Consider the following 20,841-nt stretch of genomic DNA (forward strand, 5'->3'; position numbering starts at 1 on the left):
TCTTGAGACAAATTCTTTGCACAGGTGTCAGGCCAGCAAAGGTGACGCTCACCTGAACCTGGTCCTTGCCAAACAGGCAGTGCTGCTGAGGGATGTGAAAACCAGTGTCAGCCCTGGCTGTAGTGCTCATGAAATAGGGGGAGAAGACTTTAGCCTCTTCAGGGGACATGTAGTGGTAGTCCCATGGGCAGCAGCACTCAAGGACAGCAGAGCTGTGTACGGCTGGTCATTCAGGAAAGCATTTTCCAAGCAGAACTGTCCATACCGAGGAGCAGGAAATCAAGCAGACATGCCCAGAGAGATTCTTGGCTAAAGAAGGAATTCCTCAAGAATCTCCAGAGAGAAAAGGAAGCATCCTGGAGGTGGATGCAAGGGCTCAAAGAGGAATTTAGAAATAGGGATGTTTTCAGGGAAGCCAAAGCCTGCTTCGTATCGGGTCTTGCAAGATGTTCAAGGGCATCAAGAGGATCTGTCACTACTTGCAGAACAGTTTAAGAAATAAACAAAGCCCCTGTGTGGCCACTGCTGAGCTTAGTGAGAGCAGGTCTAGATAAAACTGAACATCCTCCAGGTCCTCTTTGCCTTAGTCTTCCCCAGCATCGTGTCCCAAAGCCTTGTGCCTGAAGGCAGGACTCTGGAGGGAACCAGCCAAGTGTGGATGGGGATCAAGTCAGGAGTCATTTGACCAAATTCAATGCTTCCCACTCCAGGGAGGTAGAGGGGCGGCATCCCAGGAAGCCGTGTGAGCAGGCCGATGTCCCAGTGAGGCCATTCTCCATCCCCACTGGAAGGCCCTAGAGACTGGAGGAACTTCCTCTTGACTGGAAGCACCCATGAATCTCGTGATACCCAAGAAGGACAAATTGAAAGTCCTGCCCCTAAAGTGGACCGAGGCCCTGCGAGGACACAGGGCAGGGACTGCCTGGCTGGCTCCTTGGTTTGCATTCGGCAAACTAGGAGCCATCAGGAAAGGTGACCAACAGCCTCCTGGGCTGTATGGCCAGGAGCACAGCCACGGCAAGTCATTCCCTCCCTCTGCTTCCCACTTGTTTCACCACACCTAGAGTACTTGTCTAGCTTTGGTGCCCCGCAATAGCAGAGAGACACTGGCACACTGGAGCCATTTCAGTAAAGAATCACAGAGATGGTCAAGGCTGGAGCACGGGCCCTGGTAGATCAGGCTGAGGGAGCTGGGCTGGTCCACCCTGGAGAATGGAGGGCTTTTGTGGGAGGATGTAAGAGCCTTGCGTTGCCTATGGCAAGGTTTCCGAGTACTCACTGTGGTACAAGGCAGGAGCACAGGAAGCAATGAACTGAAGCAAGAGCACTGTCCTCCTTCTTCACCTGCAGCCTTCAGAGGTAGTGAGAAGAAAAGAAAAAACACCACTAAATGCAACTTAGAAGGTTCAGATTGGGTATGAGGAAAAAGCTGTGTCCGTCCAAGGGCTGGCCTCTGATGCCAGAGGTCAGCCAGAGGGAGCCTGGGTCAGCCCATGGCTTTGAGCTTCAAGGAACAAGCAGGGATGAGGGGAGAAACTTCAGAAAAGGCAGAGAAATGCGGGTGCGAGGGCTGGGTGGGAAAGCAAGGAAGAGTCCAACCCCCCGAGTGGAAAGAGGTGCCACATGGACAGTGTAGGGCAACTTGCAGTGGAGATGGCCCTGGGCTGCAGCAAGGCTGAATGGCCCCACAGGGGGCTGAGGCCTCTGTCCCCTGGCACTGGCAGCTGCCCATGTCACCAAGGCCTGTGACAGGAAACGTGATTTGGAGGGTCTTATGTTCTGCCCTCCAAGGGCCTGGGGGTCAGGGCCGGGTCTTTCTGCTTCATAAATAATCCAAATGTGTTTTGCAGCTTTACAGGCACCGACACAGTACCTTTGCCCACCTGCAGGTCTGGCCTCTAATTAGCTACTCTAACGAGTCCATGGGGACGCTTTGTCAGCAATGGTCCTCAGCAGGACCATTCATGCTTCAAGGCATTTTGAGTGTTTCTTCTGACTTGCATTCCTTGAGTGGTTGGTTCAGTCTGCTCTCAGTAGCTCAGGTTCATGGAAGGAGCCCCAGGTGCCCTAAAGAAGTTATTTACAGTTTTATCATTTCCTTCAGATGTTGAAGACCTGTGTAGCTAATATGAGCTGTTTCATGGTGTAGCTAAAAGGGAAGATTTCGAAGTGCACCAGATGATAATTCCTTTATTTATTTCATAGGTTATATTTTGGTACTTTTAAGGTTAGAGGACAGGTTCTAGCTGCATTCTCCAAGTGATAATGATGCAGAGTGTCCTCAGTAGTTCTGGGTTGGTAGGACATGCAGTCTCTCGAGGTCTGACACAGGATGGACAAGCTTGCTTTTCATAACCCCAACGCCAACCCTTTTTCTCATTGTCCCCTGGGACTCACATCCCTTCCCCTTACATCACACTTCTCCCCTCAATTCTGCAGGTGGGTGCTGCGGTTCCTTTGCACCATCCCCACCTGTTTGCCTTAGAGGACTGGCTGCACACCAGCACAGAAAATATATCTGCAAGCACTGTGAAGAACGATCAAGTGTCATCAATAGCAAAACACACTCCACAAGCACAGGTCAAGTCCAAGCTGTCTCTGATGAGGTGCCTTTCTGCAAGGGACACTCTTAGGAGAAATCTTTTAGGTTGGCAGATACGGAAAGGTAGGTCTAATCACAAGGAAAGATTTGTTTATGGGGGACAGATGGGCTGTGGGAAGACATATAAACTCTTCCACCCTGAAGCTGAAACCAGCAGCACAGGTGAGGTGCTTGTAGGACCAAAGAATAAAAGGAGGAGAAACCTGAAGGATAATGGAAAGAGACATTGCCGAGACAGTCTGCTGAAAAGACATCTTCAGAAGTGGTCATTGTCTCCTGGTCAGCTGCAAATATGTAGAAGATGAGAGAAATTAAGGACAGATGGTATAAAGGATTAGTGGTAGTTACATTCTGGAGGAAAATTGGTATTTCTTAGGAATATCCCTTTGGAAACCTCCTTTTATAGGCAGAGGTCTCCTGTGAGAGAGGATGGCTGAGCAGGTGTTACAACCATGTTGAAAGAGTCCATAAGTGCAGCTGGGGGAAGCACAGGCTGTACAGACCCCCATGGTGAGGGGTGTGCCATCAGTTAGAGTCCCCTTGGGTGACATCTCTGGCACCTGAGCGGGTAACTGTCCAGGTGGATTTTCCAAGGGTAACTCCTGCCTCGCCAACCTGACAGCCTGCAGTTGTGCGTGACGAGCTCCACAGTGGATGTCATTTCCCTCAGCTTCAGCAAAACTCTGCCCATGGTCTCCCTCAGCATTCTCCTGCCCACGTGAGGCCATGACACTCTGGGTGGGAACAGAAAGAGATGGGTAAAACACCAGCGGGATGGTCAGGCTGAGAGAGCAGTGGTGAAGGGCTCACACCCCACCTGGAGGCCACTGGGACATCCTGGGGCAGTGTGGGCTGAAGAGGGTCCCAGTCGGAAAGTCAGCCAAGTAACGACAATCGCACCAATGTGGCTACATGTCGTCCTACTTTATGTAGCAACTTTGTCATATTTACACTTCTAATGCACTGTTCACGCGGCAGCTGCCTGACAGTCATTGGCTGTCGGTTACGTATTCATGTTACCTGTGCATTGGTTGTCATGCTGCAAGCGCCTAAGAAGGATGTGCTAACCTAGCGGTTTTCATATCTTGCTTGGCACCCGGCCTTGTTCTTGTACAATGCTCATTATTCTTTATTCTGCCTATTCAAGGACAGTACAAGATCTTCAAAGGAACTTTGTAATCTGCAGGCCAGGGTTGTCCAACTCCTGCAAGGGGACAGTGTGCCCTTTGTTCTGCCAAGAATTCCCCTACACATCCCCCTTTTTTTTTAGACAACCCAGGCTCTATCAACGATTGATTCCAAATCTTCCTTCATACAGGAGAAAATACAACAAAAGATAACAAGCACAGCAAATATAACAACAAAAATTTAATCCCTTCCATCAATAAGGTTTTCTACCAGCCAGTGTTTTCCCATCCCTTAAGCCAATCGTCGTAAGGATTTTCAGTAACACTGAGTTTCTTCGTATTATCTTGCAGTTGGGAAAGCTGTTTGTGAATGGACTCAGAATGATATAGCAAGATTCATACAGCACATTCCCTCAAAATCCTCTCAGCCGTGTCCTGTGGTGAGGCAATAGAGAAACAGACCAATGATTTTCAAAGTGTCCCTGCATCACGGGATGTCCATTGTCAAGGACACAATCAAAAGCACACAGGGGCTGAGCTGGGCTCTGTGAGCGCTGGCAGGGAAGAGCCCTGGGGCCAGAGAAAGAGCTGCTGGCAGGGACAGCTGCAGGCAGCAGAGCCCTGGGCAGGGAGGGGGGAGATGCTGAGGGGAGCCCTGATGCAGGGCACACAGGGGCACCTCCTGGCCATGGTCTGCCGTGCAGGTGCCTTCCCTGAGCAACACACCTCTGCTCTCCTCTCCCACCCAGCACAGCCTTTAGACCGTGGGTTTCATGTGTTTCAACAGCTCCTGGTCCAGCAGAGCAGCAGGAGGGATGAAGTGCATCTCTCCTGCTGCCACGGTGCCATTTCTCGCTGAGCAGAGCCTGAGGGTGACTGTCCTGCACTGCTGCTGTGTGGGAGGTGGTGTGCCGGGCTGGGGAAGGGGAAGGAGTTCCCGAGTGTCCCTTTGTCTCTCTCCTGGCCTTGCTCAGATGCTATTGGCATTGCAGACAGGCTCTCTGGCAATAGGGGTTTCAGCTGCCGGCTCAGGCGCAGATCTTGTGGGCCCTCCTGTGCAGGCATGTCCACAGCAAGGAGGTGTCCCAGCTTTCCCCTAACCCGTGATGCTGTGGGCAATGCAGTCTGTGAGGCTGGGGAAGGAGCTGAGTCTGCTGCAAGAACTTGCCATGGCCAGGACCCTTGACTACCTACTTTGGGTGTCCACCCAAGGTGTATGTGCCTGCCAGGGCACACAGTGAGCCCTGGGTGTCCTTGGATAGCAGTGTGGTGCTGAGCCTTCGGTAAGGGATGAGGCATTCTGTTCTCTGCAGTGGATCCCTCTGCTCTCAGCAGTGCCTGGCTGCTGGTCAGGGTAACGTGGCAGTGGGATCACTCTCCATATAAGAAAGGAGCAATTGCCGGGCAGCTGGGAAGGAGAGGGATGGAGAGATCAGATTCCCTGCCTCTGCCCTCAGGCACAGACAGTGCCCTTGCCTCTCAGCACTCACTCTGCTCTCCCTGAGCACAGCACAAAGCCCTCCTGACCTGACTCTGGCCATGGCCGTTGCTCAGCACGGGCAGAGCCGATGCTGACAGGCCCTTCTGCGCTGGGAGCAGTTTGGGCTGAGCCAGTGCAAGGCCAGGACTGGCCCCTGCCCCCAGGGTTCCCATGAAGCCCCTGCTGCAGAGCAGGGCTCACTGCTGGGCAGCCAGCGGGCACAGCCCCTGCTCCTCACAGCACACTCGGGCAGCACTCAGCACAGCTCCAGCCACGGCTCTGCAGGGAGCTCTCCTAGGAACGGCAGAGGGGGGGCATGGGGCACCGGGGGCACATCTAGGAGAAAGGGTTTTCACTTGCCTCACAGAAGTATTGCCTGACTTGTCACTGGTTTTGCTCCATAAAGAGGACCCTATGGTTGGAGGCAGCAGATGTCCAACAGCAGCTCCATCACCCAGTTCCTCCTCCTGGCATTGGCAGACACGCAGGAGCTGCAGCTCTTGCACTTCTGGCTCTCCCTGGGCATCTACCTGGCTGCCCTCATGGCCAATGGCCTCATCATCACCACCGTAGTGTGCGACCACCACCTGCACACCCCCATGTACTTCTTCCTCCTCAACCTCTCCCTCCTCGACCTGGGATCCATCTCCACCACTCTCCCCAAAGCCATGGCCAACTCCCTCTGGGACACCGGGGACATCTCCTACTCAGGATGTGCTGCACAGCTCTTCCTGATTGTCTTTTTCCTTTCAGCAGAGTGTTGTCTCCTCACCGTCATGGCCTATGACCACTACGTGGCCATCTGCCAGCCCCTGCACTACGGGACCCTGCTGGGCAGCAGAGCTTGTGTCCACATGGCAGCAGCTGCCTGGGCCAGTGGGTTTCTCCGTGCTGCGCTGCACACGGCCAATACACTGTCACTGCCGCTCTGCCAAGGCAATGCCCTGGGACAGGTCTTCTGTGAAATCCCACAGATCCTCAAGCTCTCCTGCTCACACACCTACCTCAGGGAAGTGGGGCTTATTGGGGCTGGTGCCTTTTTATTCTTTGGGTGTTTTGTTTTCATCGTGCTGTCCTACGTGCAGATCTTCAGGGCTGTGCTGAGGATCCCCTCTGAGCAGGGACGGCACAAAGCCTTTTCCACGTGCCTCCCTCACCTGGCCGTGGTCTCCCTCTTTCTCAGCACTGGCACATTTGCCCACCTGAAGCCCCCCTCCATCTCCTCCCCATCCCTGGACCTGGTGGTGGCAGTTCTGTACGCAGTGGTGCCTCCAGCAGTGAACCCCCTCATCTACAGCATGAGGAATGAGGAGCTCAAGGGTGCAATGTGCAAACTGATAGCTGGATGTTTTTCTGAAGGAATAAATTTATGAATAGCATTTATAATGTAATTCATCACAAACCCAGATTGTCTTCTGAATTTGTTGTAGTTGGTTGTGGTATTTAACTTCTGATAAAGGTGTCGTCCCCATTCTAATCGCTTCTGTGATTTTCCTTTCTGAAGGTGCCCTGCTCTGTCTTCGTCTAACAAAGCCAAAGGGCCATTAAACAACTCTATTTATCCTTGCATACTTCCTTCCAAGGCCTTTCTGGAGCTGCAGGGACAGGTCCTGTGTCCACAGAATGAGGGGAAAAAGTTCCTGGTATGGCTGCAGTACCAGGGAACACCACCCCTTGGCTCTCCAGTGCTGTCCTCCTTCTACCTCCACACTCCCCTTCTGACCCCCTGCCTTAGTGTAAGGCCTGAGTGCTCTGGCAGCTTGGTCACCGCCGTGCTGCATGGCAGTCCTGTGAGCGCAGGCAGGGGCAGGCAACGGGCACTCTGTGACGGTGCTGACCTCCATCAAATGTTCTGGATTGGTGGAGACCACCTGAATGCAGCACTGCAACGTGCTTCCTTGAACCGAGGTCCCCGTGCCCGTTGGTCATGACGAGGGCCATCTCCGAGAGGTGCCGAGCAGGGCGCGACACCCCCGGGCTGAGGTGCTGCCAGCCTCTGGCAGGGGCAGCAGGAGGCCAGGCAGTCACTGTGCCTGCTGCAGTGCTCTGCCTCCGCACGTGCCAGGGACGGGCTCGTGCCTCTGAGCACCCCTGTGTGCGTGAGGCTGGGGTTCAACCACGGCAGCAGTGCATGAGGCCAGCTGAGGTGGGGACACCTCCCAGCGCCTGGCCGTTCCTGTGTGTGACTGCAGGAACAAAGGCCACTGTCCCAGGGACAGTCATCTCACGCGCCTTGGGCAGGCTCATTGCAAGTGCCTCTGTCCGATCACGGCACCCTTTCTGGATGGTGCCCTCAAATGTGTCCGAGCAATCAGGGAGGTTCTGGGGTCCCGGCAAAAGGCAGACATCCCGCCTTTGTTCAGGAAAAGCAAGAAGGACGATTGGGAGAAATACAGGCTGCTCATCCTCACCGTAGTGTCTGGGGAAATGACGGTGGAAATACTGCTGCAGCCATTTCCAGGTAATTGTGGGACATCAAAGGGGTTGCTGCACCCATACGTATTGAGGAAAGGAGGGGATGGTTTGTACCTGCACCTTTGCAAGGGTTTTGACTTTTTCTCCTGCAGTTTCTGTATAGGCAGATGGGTGACTTCTGGAGTGAAGAAATGGAGGATACTGTGGGTGGGAAGTTGGCTGGCGGCTTGTGGCTATGTCTCGAGCTAGCTCAGCGGCGTCAGGGAGCAAAACCCGACCTTGGGAGAGAGACACAGTTATGCTTGTTGAAGGAAGCCATGGGAGCAAGAGGAGAACCTGGAAGATAGGGAGTGGTCTGCAGAGCTTGTGGCCTTGTAGATAAAGGGAGTTGCTGAGCTGCTGTGTCTGTAATAAAAGAAGAGCCCAGAGTGGAAACTTGCTGAGCACAGTTACAGGCTGACATGTCAGCCCCCTGCAAAGGTATAAAAGGCTTGCTTGATTTTAATAAAGTGTCTTCGAGGTGTCTTCGAGTGTCTTCGTGCCTTTGATCCGCTCCCAGAGTCGGTGCATCATACGCCACAGGGCCTCAAGACCAAATGTCACCAGTGGTCAAGTCGTCCTGGTGGCCACTGACTAGTGGCATCTTCCAGTGCAAGCAGTTGGGCCAGCTGTGTTGAATGTCTTTATTGTCTCCCAGCACAAGTTGACAAAGTGGCTTTTCAGACCCTTCTGTGGATGATGCCAAAGTGGGCAGAGCCCTTGAGAGATGCCATCCAGTTCACCCTGCCTTGAGCAGGACAGCTGGACAAGGGCATTACAGGGGCCTCTCCCAACCTGGGATATTCTGGGACTCATTGACTCACTTCCCTGGAGAGCTCAGTTGGGATGGGATAGCAGGGGGAAGAAGGGAAAACAGAGGCGCAGAAGCAGAGACAAAACATGGTCCAGTAGAAACAGAGCAGTTCCCCTGGGGAATGTTCCTGCACCCAAATGGTAGGTAGGAAATCCATGAGATAAATTGGGTGAGAGAAGCTTCCCTTCATCTGCTGGGTGCTGGGCCACGGGGAGGGTGACGGCTGAGGACGGTATCTCGTGGTCAGTTGTGTCTCAGGGACTCACATTCCAGCAGGAAGCCAATGGCTGTGACGGGGGCAGTGAGGCCAGTTCTGCCTGCGGAGGGGACAGGCCACCAGCAGCAATGTGCCTGGGAAAGGGGCGGTGAGGTCACCTCTGCCTGACACAGCGCGTAGGGCAGCCCCTGACTCATGGCTGGCACACGTGCTGTTAAGCTCCATCTGCCCGTGTCTCGGGCAGGCCAGCAGAAGGCCCCTGGGTGGCACATGGGCTGTGAGATCCCCTCTGCCTAAGGACCTGGGCTCACTCCACCAAGGGGCTTCTTTCTTGCTTGTCACGTTGCTGCTGCCTGAGGACATGGCAGCACAGCAGCAGGCACACCGCTTGCTCGTGTCTATGCGAGAAGCTGAAAGGCTCGCAGCCTTGGAAGAGCGCGGTGAGGCCGTGGCATGGTCAGGGGAAAGGCCCCAAGGAGGGTGACGGGTCGGGATGCCCGCCTGAAGGGTGGTTTCCCAGGTGGTGGAGCTTTCCTTGGCGGTAGGGAAGAGCAGGAGGGAGAAGCACTGCCACCCAGTGCAGCTGGGAAAGTGGAGACTGGAGGTCAGGAGGAGGAAATGTCACTCAGGGGCTTGTGCTGTGGTGGGAGACGTCGCCCAGAAGGAGTGTGAGATCAGTCCATGTCTGTGTGTTTGCAGGCACAGCGTGTGAGGGTGGGCAGACATGAGTGCATGTGTGGCAAGGGCAGGGTGAGAGCAAGGTGGGGAAGCCAGATGGGTGCCTGCAGCCTGCCGGGGAAAAGCAGCAGCTGTGGGACAGCGTAGGGCAACGTGAGATGGAAGGCAAAGGGCACGGGCAAGGCTGGAAGTCACCAAGAGAACCCAAGGGTTGTCCCCTTGCGTACGGCCATTGTCTCTGCCACCAAGGCCTATGAGAAGACGAGTTGTCCTCTGGCCCTGGGGCCTCATGGCCTCCTTGTGACCACTTGCACTGAATTCTTCTCCCTTGAGTGATACTGCCCAGTGAAAGTTCCCAGCATTGGCCACAGCCTGCCACCCTGAGCCTGGCACCTGCCCTCTGCTGCTCTCCTGCCTCACTGCCCCTGGGAGATGAGATTCCATAATTCCTTTGCTGCTGGAGCCAAGGTGGACAGGGGTGACGCAGGGTTTCAGATCCAGGTGAGCATCACAGCTGTTGGCCCATCTGGCAGCGGTGCTAAAACGCTGATGTGAAGAACCTGCATTCACCTAAAGGAACATTGTCACTGTGCTGTCCTGTGAATTTCGGGGTTGGTGGGTTGACCGTTGGCCTCCATGAGCACACTAAGCCTCTCCCTCACTGCCCACCCTCCTTCTTCACTCGCTTGGTGTTTGTAGGGCTGTTTCCGTGCCCTGTTTCTCACTTTTTCTCTCACAAATGCTGCCCACTGTGTTATGTCCTTTCTTCCAGTGGTTCTTCACAGAGGTGCCGCTAGAATGACTTATGAGCTCAGGGAGGTAGCAGGTCCATTTCAGAGCCAGCTGAATGTGGCTTTCTTGGCCATGGGGCCAACTCTTGACCTCTTCTCACCTTTGTCAGCCCTACAAACCCCATGACCACTCCCAAACCCTTGCCATGTAAACCCACAGGGTCACAAAAGTCCCCAGTAAGATGTGAGGTCATTGACGCTAAGGCTTCCTCACGCTGGTTAAGTAAGAGTTTGGCCCCTTGCTCTCCCTGATTTAGGTTCTTTATGGCAGAGAAGAGACGCACTGGACCTCAGCTGTGGCACCAGGGCCAAGATCACTCATGTAACAAAAATAGCGGGTACCAAGTACCCAAAGTGCAACGCATGCTAAATTTTGCTGCAGAGCATACTGGGGTGGTTGGCAGGTGGCACTGTAACGGTGAAATGAAATGTCCCTAAGGAGAGGAAACCCAGCTGTCCTCAAGACCAGAGGGACAAAGGGCTGGACTGTGCAGTGGTGGCAGGAGAGGACATGTCTGTCTGCGTTGTCTCTGCAGCCCCAGAGGACCTGTGGTGCAGGTGAACCTCATGTCCAGGAAGGACAAAGTGCTTTGGAAAGTGTCCTTGGCTATAGACATCTCGTGATCCAGGAACACTGTGAAAATCGTTGGTCTGTTTCTCTCATGCATCACCACCGGGGTGACTATCAAATGTCTTGGCTAAGTGGGGAGGCACCAGAAGCCTGGGGTTTAGTCAAAGTGGTGCCCACCTACAAGAAACGTAGAAAAGAGGATCCTTCCTAGGACTGTCAGCCTGATCTTAGTGCCAGGGAAGGTTGTAGGGCTGATCATCCTGAACAACACCAAACCGCAAGCACAGGACAACCAGGAGGTCAGGACGAGCTGGCACAGATCTATGAAAGGCAGGTCCTGCTTGATGAATCTGATCTCATTTTGTGACAAGGTGGCCTGCCTAGCAGATGAGCGAAAGCCTGTGGATGTTCTCTACCTGGACCTTAAAAAAGCCTTTGACAACATCTCCCACTGCATTCTCCTGGAGAACCTGGCTGCTCATGGCTTCGGTGGGTGTTCTCCACACTGGGTTAAAGCTGGCTGGACACCCAAGCCCCAAGAGGGGTAATAAATGGAGCGACATCCAGGTGATGACCCATAATTACTGGTGATCCCATGGGCTCAGTGTTGAGGCCAGTCCTGCTTCAGAACTTTATCAGTGGTCTGGCTTGAGTGCACCCTCAGTGAGTTTGCATACAACATCAAGTGGGGTGGAAGTGCTGATCTCCTTGAGGGCAGGAAGGTTCTGCAGAGGGGTCTGCACAGGTTGGAGTGTTCAGCTGAGTCCAGTTGAAAGAAGTTCAACCAGGAGAAGTTCCAGATCTGCACTTGGGTCACAACACCCCCACATAACTCTACAGGCTTGGGCCAGAGTGGCTGGAAGGCTGCCTGGTGGGGAAGTACCCTGAGGGTGCAGGTTGGCAGATGATTGAGCATGAGCCAGCAGTTGTGTGCAGATGACCAAGAGGGCCAATAGCATCGTGTCTGGTATCAGAAACAGTGTGGCCAGCAGGACCAGGGCAGTGATGGACCCCCTGTACTCGGCACTGCTGAGGCCACACCTCAAACAAAGTGTTTCTGGTTTGGGCCATTCAGTTCAAGAGAAACGTTGAGGTGCTGGAGTGTGTCCAGAGAGGGTCAACAAAGCTGGTGAAGGGTCTGGAGCCTTGCTTGGATGAAGAGTGTCTGAGAGGACTTGGCTTGTTCAGTCTAGAGCAGGCGAGGCTTCAGGGGAGACCTTTATGCTCTCTAGAAGTACCTGAAAGGAGGTTGTAGATGGGGTGGGTAGGACTCTTCTCCCAGATAACAAGTGACAGGACAAGAGGCAAGAGCCTCAAGTTACACCAGGAGAGGTTCAGATTGGATATGAGGAAAAGCATCTTCACTGCAAGGGTGCTCAAGCATTGGAACAGGCTGCCCGGGGAGATGGTGCAATCACCAGCCCTGGAGCGGTTTCCAAAATACACAGTTGCGGTGCTTAGGGACATGGTTGAGTGATGATTTACTGATACTCAGGTTACGGTTGGATGTAATGATCTTTAAGGTCCTTTCCAGCCTCAATGATTCTGTTTCTGTGCTTCTATGGTATTGGAAGCCTACCTAGACCAGTTACTGAGCAGGCTGCTCTAGCTGACCCTGCCTCAGCTGTGCACTTAAAGGTCTCCCAACCAAAAAACAAACCATAGAGATATAAAAGCATCTATAGAATGTGTCAACACAAATAGAGGAGCTCATCTGAGGAATGTTTCTCTACTCAAATGGATTGCGGGAAAGGTATTTGATAAATCTGAGAAAAACAAGCCTGCTTTTCTGTGGTCACATCCCTGGACAAAAGGAGGGTGATGGAGGGGTCTGGTATTAGGAGGGCAACTGGGTCGCAGGAACTCCTCATGCAGGAGGACGTGCCTGGCTGTGAGGGGCCTGTGAGGTCACTTCTGCCTCTGGAGGTGACAGGCCAGCATCACTAAGCTTCTTAACCATCCCAACAGTCCCCATCCTCCAAAAAGTTTATCCAACCAATCCCAGCTGTTTTCTTGTGAAAGTTTAAAGACTCCAGCTTTAAGTTGTTGAAATGCTGGCATGAACCGATTCTGAGTGGTCAGAGAGATTCATGCAGCACATGCCACCAAAATCCTCACAGCCGTGTCTGTGCGCTAAAAGCAAAAAATCTATAGTGCCCCTATTTTGCAGTGAAGCATGGCGAACACAGTCTACATCTAGTAAAAGACCAGAGAATGCATTGCTAGTAGCATTCCCTTGTTTAGCAAGCCAGCAGCCAAGCTTATCTAAAGTTGCTAATGCTTTTCCAGCGGCCGCTCCAGGTATGAAAAGGGAGGCAACAGAGCTTTGGCTAAAAGACCAAAACTCCACGTGGGAGCATATGCATGAATGCTACACTTTGCCCTATGAGAGACGGTGCTGTAAAATCATAGATGTATTAGGAGTCAGGACAGAAAGGCGTCCGAGGCTACATGGACCTCCTTTTATATGAGAAGGGATGATGGGCCACGCTCTGTCCCCACAAATAAAAAATACTCCCGATGGTAATGACAAGGGGGCATTGCTAGACTTGGACAAGTTTGTTGCCGTGTAATTACACCAAACACTAGCATTCTTAAAAACGGGATGGGCAGGAGAGACATCCCATGCTTTGGACTGATTTTTCCCTGTATAGTTAAGCTTCACACAAACATCCATTTTCACTGATCCAAGAAGCTCAATCTCTTGTGGTTCTAGGGTAGCCTGTGGATGACAGGGGACCCCTATGTCCCAATTCTCTGTCAGATTTTGTGACCGATTTGGAAAAATTGCTTTTAAATTTGTAGGTACCGGCCACTCATCTAGCGGTAGGCCCACGAGGCATGTGGAAAAGGGGTTATTAGGTGAAGCAGTGGCAAGACACAAAGTGTCTTGTCCGGTCACATTTGCCAATGTAACCCATACATTAACCTCAGGAAGTGGAGGAAGAAATGGGTAGCCTTGCACAATCCCTACTGTCACCATGAAGATAAGCACTATTTCAAAAACGCTTTCTGGCCTGCCCTTAGCTTCCATGCAAATCGTGTTTCACATTTTTCTTTAGTCTGCTCCCAGTCCTGTTTAAGAACAGTCCAAACAGCAGGCACCAGGTTAGTCTTACTGCACTCAAAACCACAGACCAGGACTCTTTCTGCTTGTTTAGATACAGATAGGGTCCAGTCCCGGGAATATTCCCGATATCTTTGTTCTTCTGCTGACTCGTGACCTGAAGGAAGCAGAACTTTAACAGTATTAATCCCATTAACAACACAACCTTCACGCCATCGTTTGGCTAATACTGCTCTACACCACCATTCCTTTTTTCAGTTATAGCACACACATAAGACCCAAGGCTTACACTGCCCGCATATAGTACAAGAAATTCCCGCGACTGATACTTCTCTACGTTGATTCATTTAGTCATTTTCAGTCCAAAGCGTTCAGTTTATACTGCTGCAGTTATTCGTGATCCCAGAAGGTTCAGAAGCTTGTTGATCGAGGTGATGATCCGGGGGATGATCCGGAGGATGATCGGAGTCCTCACCAGATGATTGTGGTAGGGATTCACGGAAGGGTCGTACGTTCTTCGCCAGAATCCACCCGGGGCCTTTTTCTGTGGAAACACAAGCATAACCTCTTCCCCATGTCACAAGAGGATATGGTCCCATAACCTTACCTGATTCTGGATCACGGACCAACACCGGAGGTTTAATTCGTGCCTCAAGTGAAGCATTCGCATTAAAATGCTGAACTATCAGAGGATTATTATCTATTAAAGAACAATTCAAAAAACTGAAAACATACAGAGGTTTCTTTAGTCGTTCCTCAGGGATTGCAGTCCCCATTCCCCCTTTTTGTTGTTGTAGTAAGTGTTTCAAAGACTGATGAGAGCGTTCAATCAAAGATTGGCCTGTGGGGGAATGAGGAGTACCGGTAATGTGAGTTATGCCCCATGAGTCAAGAAAGGCCTTCGTTGCAGCTGAAATATATGCGGGACTGTTGTCCGTTTTTATTTGGGAGGGTATGCCCAAGGTGGCAAAAGCCTGCATCAAGTGCTTGCGGACATCACGAGCTTTCTCTCCTGTGTGACAAGAAGAAAAGAGAGCACCTGAAAAGGTGTCAATAGAGGAATGGACATAGTTAATTTACCAAACTCTGGATAATGTGTAACGTCCATTTGCCATAGTTATAAGCTCTGTAGTCCTCTAGGATTAACGCTCCTGCTATGGATGCAAAAGAATGCCTTTGACAGTCAGGACAGACGGCGATGATATTGGACGCTTGTTGGGAGGTAAGCCCAAGCTGCCGTTTGAGACCTCCAGCATTCTGGTGAAAGAAAGAATGGCTTAGTTTAGCCTGTGCTAGGCGATCTGGTAGGACTTGTACTGGTAATGTGGGCATATCAGCTCGTCGATTCCCTTCTGCGATAAAGCCAGGTAAAGAGGTATGTGCCCTGACATGCATAACAAAATAGGGGTGAGGGCGAGAGTCTAAGAGAAAGACAAGCTCTTGTAATAAGGCAAACAGTTCAGCATGTGAGACATCACGTAGTACAGGTGCTTCAGCTTGTTCTACAACCCCTGCAACATAAGCTGAATCAGTAACAAGATTAAGCGGTGTGGACCACCTTCGAAAAACTCAAAGAACTGCAGCCAGTTCCACCATCTGAGGAGAACCAGAAACAGTTTCCATGTCCGAGCCCCATCGTCCACGCTGGTCATCCCACCATAAAATGACTGATATGTGTGATTTTCCAGACCCGTCTGTAGACACAGTACAAGCTTGTAATGGCTGATCGCTCCTTTTTGGCTGGGCTATTAAGTGAAAGTCAATATTAAGCAGCTTATGCGAAGGTGGGTGGGATGTGAGTTGACCTCTACAGTCCGCCAATGCCATAACAACGGCGTCTGACTGCTGATAAAGCCATTGTAAATACGTGCTTGTCACAGGTAAACAGATACGAGCGAAATCTATTCCTGATAGTGTTAACAAGCGTTGTCTGGCTTTAATTACCAGTAAAGCAAACATCTCATGCTGTGTTGAAATAGTATTTGTAGGTTGATTTGATAAAAAAACCCAAACATTCCATAAGCAACAGAGGGTCTGATTTCTGAGAATCCCACTGAAATATTAATGCATGAGGCTCTCGAGTGGGATTCAAAATAATCAAATGAACAGGTGATTCAGGAGCCCACTGATGTACTTGTCTGTGAGTGATTGCAGTAGCAACCTTTAGCAAAGAGTCAATGGCTTCAAGACCAAGACTGCGGGGGAACACAAGTCGGTATTCCCTTTTAGCAGTTCAAATAAAGGACTCAGGTCTTCATTAGAAATTCCCAACAGCAGCCGGACCCAATTAATTGTTCCCAGCAATTTCTGTACATCATGCAAGTTTTTTATGTCTTTCTGTATCTGTAAAGGCGGGGGAACTATAGTTTGAGTCCTTATATGCCAACCTAAGTACTTCCATGGGGGTATTTTTTGAATTTTTTCTGGCACAATACAGAGGCCTGCTGAATTAACAGCAGCTGCGACAAGGGCTACAGCTTCCTCCGTGACCTTGTGTTGTTGTGCGGCCACTGGGATGTCGTCCATATGATGGTACACCACTGGCAGATTGTGGCACTGTTCTTCATTCCTTGTGGCAGCACAGCCCACTGGTATCTTAGCAACGGGGTTTGCATGTTGACGCTAGGGGCTGAAAAGGCAAATTTAGGATCACCATCTGGGTGGAGTGGGATATTAAAAAAACAGCCTTTGAGATCAATAACGGTCAAACGCCAATGTCGAGGAATCATAGTGGGGGACGGGAGTGTAGGTTGGAGGGCTCCCATGTCTTCCGTAGCATCATTAATTTTTTCTGAGTTCGTGGAGCAAGCGCCACTTGCCAGTTTGTTTCTTAATAACAAAAGCAGGTGAGTTCCACGGACAGTGGAAGGCAAAATATGCCCTTTTGTTAGCTGTTCCATAACTAGTTCCTGGAGGGCGCAAAGCTTTTCCAGTGGTCGGGGCCATTGATCTACCCAAATAGGGGTATCGACTTTCCATGTCAATTTTAGGGTATCGCGCATTTCAATAGCCCCGCCTAAAAATGGGTCCCGAGAAATCTGTGGACAATAAGTGAACCGAGGGATCGAGTAACATTACTGTGTGGGAGGTTGCTAGGTCCAATCCGGTGCTACCGCTTGTTGCTGGACGAAGACTCGAGGTGCTGTTGCTTCTCTCCGTTGGGGTTGGAATGTCGGCTGCGGCACTTGTATCCATGCGCGTCGCTGCCCCGCACTCTGCGATCGGTTTCCCTGTTTTGGTTGACCTTGGAAATCATTCTTAGAATGACATTGGTTAGCATGACGATGCCCTTTTCGGCACACAGGGCAGTACCCAGGGGTTTGGTGTTTAGCTCCTTTATTCATAGCCAGGCAATTCTTTCTTAAGTGACCTGCTTTGCCACAGCTGTAACAAATTACTGACAGACCACATACAGCTGCAAAGGCAGCATCCATAACCTCAAATTTGTGATCCACAGTGCTGATTCTATTGCAGGCTTCTATCATTTCAATCAGTGTGGGGTTTGGATTAGGGAGAGATTGTGACAGTTTTTTGCAATCTGCATTAGCATTTCCCACAGCCAATTTCAATAACAATATTTCCCGTGCTTCCGTGTTATCCACTTGACGCGCTAAAGCATTTTTTAGTCTGTCAATAAATTCCATATAGGACTCATGGGGTCCCTGAGTAACAGTTATAAAAGCTTTCTGCGGCTTTTGTGAGTCAGGGATTTTAAGAAGAGCCTTTTTTGCTTCCTCACGGACTGCTTTGAGAGCCTCCTGAGGGATGTCCGGAGCTCGGGCTGCCGGGTCAGAGTGCCGACCTGTACCAGTAAGGTGTTCCATGGTCAGCAGGGCCATAGCTGCATTGCCGTGACCCACATAGTGAGGAGGAGTGCCTGAAGCCCCCCGCTCCAATGTGAGTCTCGTAACGCGTATTGAGTCGGAGCTAATAACAGCTGCACTAGAGACTTAAGATCATGAGGAGTCAAAACGTATGTATCAAATACAGAAGAGAACAGACTTGCAGAATAAGGAGAGGAAAGCCTGTGCTCGGTAACGGTGTGACGCAGTTCCTTAATTACCGGACAAGACAAGGCCTCCCACTGTGCCCCCCGACCCTGAAAAAGCACAGGGGCCACTATTGTTTTAGCAATGCCCAGGTCTCCTTCTTTCAAGGCTTGGCATCTTTACGCTAGCCCACACATTGTGTGGGTCGGGGGGGTATAAATCTGGCTCTTTTTCAGGGTCCACCGGCCCCGGATCAAAGGGGTCTTCCTGTGGGGGGTAACCTGTGGCAAAAACCTTCAAGGGGTTGGGGGGGTTCCAGGTCCTCCAGCGGTAATGGAGTTACTGTAGGAGAGTTTCCTTCCCCCCCGGCTTTTTCTCTGTGACTTTTTTCCTGTGCTTTCAAAATCTGAAAAATGCTTTTCCACCATGGGAGCATGCACTGCGCTTTGGCATCCCCCGATGTAGCCGCATCCCACAGTTTTACCCCCACATCATCCCAAAGCTCTCGCGTAAAAATATTAGATGCAGTTACAGTGGGTAATTTTACCTGTACCCATCTAAGGATTGCCTTGAGATCATGCCCAGGAATATTTTTTTCATGCTTATTAAGGAGAGCTTTCATAAGCTCATATACGTCTCTTTTGGGGGAAGACGCCTGATTCCCCATGTTTCCCACAGCTCACCTCTAAATTCCAGAGGGACTTTTTTTTTTTCAATTCCTGCTTCCTTTCAGCAGCTCATTCAAGGTTGACTCGCAACCTGCTGCTCAGCCTGGCGGTTCATAAACCCATCATGTCAGGGTCACCAAATTGCCGCGATGAGAGACGAGACGCTGCTTGATGCAAGCAAATGTCGATTTATTGTATACAATCACAAGTTTATATATGTTATCAGAGGCCGCGCGCTTTAAACAGATTGGTTCTTTAAACTACACATTACATACTAGGCAATCCCTCCTTGGTTAACTACAAACAAAGAGCACTTTAAGTAAGTTTCAACAGTCATCAATCAGCACAAACTTGTTACTTCTCTTTGGGGCCATCTGTTCCCCATTCCCTTATCTTGACTCAGCCTGACTCATCCTGTCAGTTGTTACCTGTTCACATTCCCTGTCCTCCCGAGGTTTGTAGCCATCCTGCCAAGGTTTTATGGCCGTCCTCCCAAGGTTTATGGCCCACAAGCTCCAGCACATCCCCGCTTATCAGCTGGACCGTACTTGGAGACTTGCCTCTCAGGCCCTGTCCATATGTTCACGGCAGGGGTTCACTGCTTGGCTCTGTGCTTGCCTGAATCTCTGCTGCCCCTTTTCTGTGGCTCCGCTTGGTGGCAATGGAAACTCAGCTGTGCAGGTCAGAGCAGGGGCTGAGATGCTGAAAGCATCACAGGGAGGCTGATGAGGAAGCTGAGCAAGTGCCTTCCCTCCCCAGCACGCTGCAGGGGAAACCAGCATCAGCTCTCCTTTTCCCTCCGGCTTTGGGGGAGCTGCTCTTCCAGCTGTGCAGACAGAGAGCGGCTGCAGGGCAGAGCTGGGCACACAGGGGCTGAGCTGGGCTCTGTGAGCGCTGGCAGGGAAGAGCCCTGGGGCCAGAGAAAGAGCTGCTGGCAGGGGCAGCTGCAGGCAGCAGAGCCCTGGGCAGGGAGGGGGGAGATGCTGAGGGGAACCCTGATGCAGGGCACACAGGGGCACCTCCTGGCCATGGTCTGCCGTGCAGGTGCCTTCCCTGAGCAACACACCTCTGCTCTCCTCTCCCACCCAGCACAGCCTTTAGACCGTGGGTTTCATGTGTTTCAACAGCTCCTGGTCCAGCAGAGCAGCAGGAGGGATGAAGTGCATCTCTCCTGCTGCCACGGTGCCATTTCTCGCTGAGCAGAGCCTGAGGGTGACTGTCCTGCACTGCTGCTGTGTGGGAGGTGGTGTGCCGGGCTGGGGAAGGGGAAGGAGTTCCCGAGTGTCCCTTTGTCTCTCTCCTGGCCTTGCTCAGATGCTATTGGCATTGCAGACAGGCTCTCTGGCAATAGGGGTTTCAGCTGCAGGCTCAGGCGCAGACCTTGTGGGTCCTCCTGTGCAGACATGTCCTCTAGCATGGAGGTGTCCCAGCTTTCCCCTAACCCGTGATGCTGTGGGCAATGCAGTCTGTGAGGCTGGGGAAGGAGATGACTCTCTTTCAAGAAGTTCACATGGTCGGAACCCTTAAACATCCCTCTGGGGTGTCCACCCAAGGTTATGCTGCTTCCAGGGCACACAGTGAGCCCTGGGTGTTCCTGCCTAGAAGTGGGGTGCTGAGCCCTTGGGAACACATGAGTCATTGTCTTGTCTGCACTGGACTGGCCCCTGCCGCCACGGTTCCCATGAAGCCCCTGCTGCAGAGCAGGGCTCACTGCTGGGCAGCCAGCGGGCACAGCCCCTGCTCCTCACAGCACACTCGGCCAGCACTCAGCACAGCTCCAGCCACGGCTCTGCAGGGAGCTCTCCTAGGAACGGCAGAGGGGGGCATGGGGCAGCGGGGGCGCATCTAGGAGAAACGGCTTTCACTTGGCTCACAGAATTATCTCTGACTTCTTGCTATCTTTCCTCATGCATGGACATGGCAATGCCATGGTAACTGCCATTGCCAGGTTACAGAGGCCTCAGCCCCCTGTGGGGCCATTCAGCCTTGCTGCAGCCCTGGGCCATCTCCACTGCAAGTTGCCCTACACTGTCCATGTGGCACCTCTTTCCACTCTGGGGGTTGGACTCTTCCTTGCTTTCCTACCCAGCCCTCACACCCGCATTTCTGTGCCATCACTGATGTCTCTCCCCTCATCCCTGCTTGTTCCTTGAAGCTCAAAGCCATGGGCTGACCCAGGCTCCCTCTGGCTGACCTCTGGCATCAGAGGCCAGCCCTTGGACGGACACAGCTTTTTCCTCATACCCAATCTGAACCTTCTAAGTTGCATTTAGTGGTGTTTTTTCTTTTCTTCTCACTACCTCTGAAGGCTGCAGGTGAAGAAGGAGGACAGTGCTCTTGCTTCAGTTCATTGCTTCCTGTGCTCCTGCCTTGTACCACAGTG

At 51.9% G+C, this 20,841-nt stretch overlaps 1 protein-coding gene across 1 annotated transcript; it reads left to right on the plus strand.

Moving 5' to 3' along the window:
- Positions 1–6,021: 6,021 nt before the first annotated feature.
- On the plus strand, positions 6,022–6,582 carry LOC101912065 (olfactory receptor 14J1-like; the record flags this gene model as incomplete). The annotated part of the gene is made up of 1 exon (XM_055793302.1): positions 6,022–6,582. A coding segment is annotated over one exon (561 nt), but the record flags the coding sequence as incomplete, so codon positions are not given.
- Between the last annotated feature and the right edge of the window lie 14,259 nt (positions 6,583–20,841).

The sequence above is a fragment of the Falco peregrinus genome, unplaced genomic scaffold (assembly GCF_023634155.1).
Source record: "Falco peregrinus isolate bFalPer1 unplaced genomic scaffold, bFalPer1.pri scaffold_24, whole genome shotgun sequence".
Lineage (NCBI taxonomy): Eukaryota > Metazoa > Chordata > Aves > Falconiformes > Falconidae > Falco > Falco peregrinus.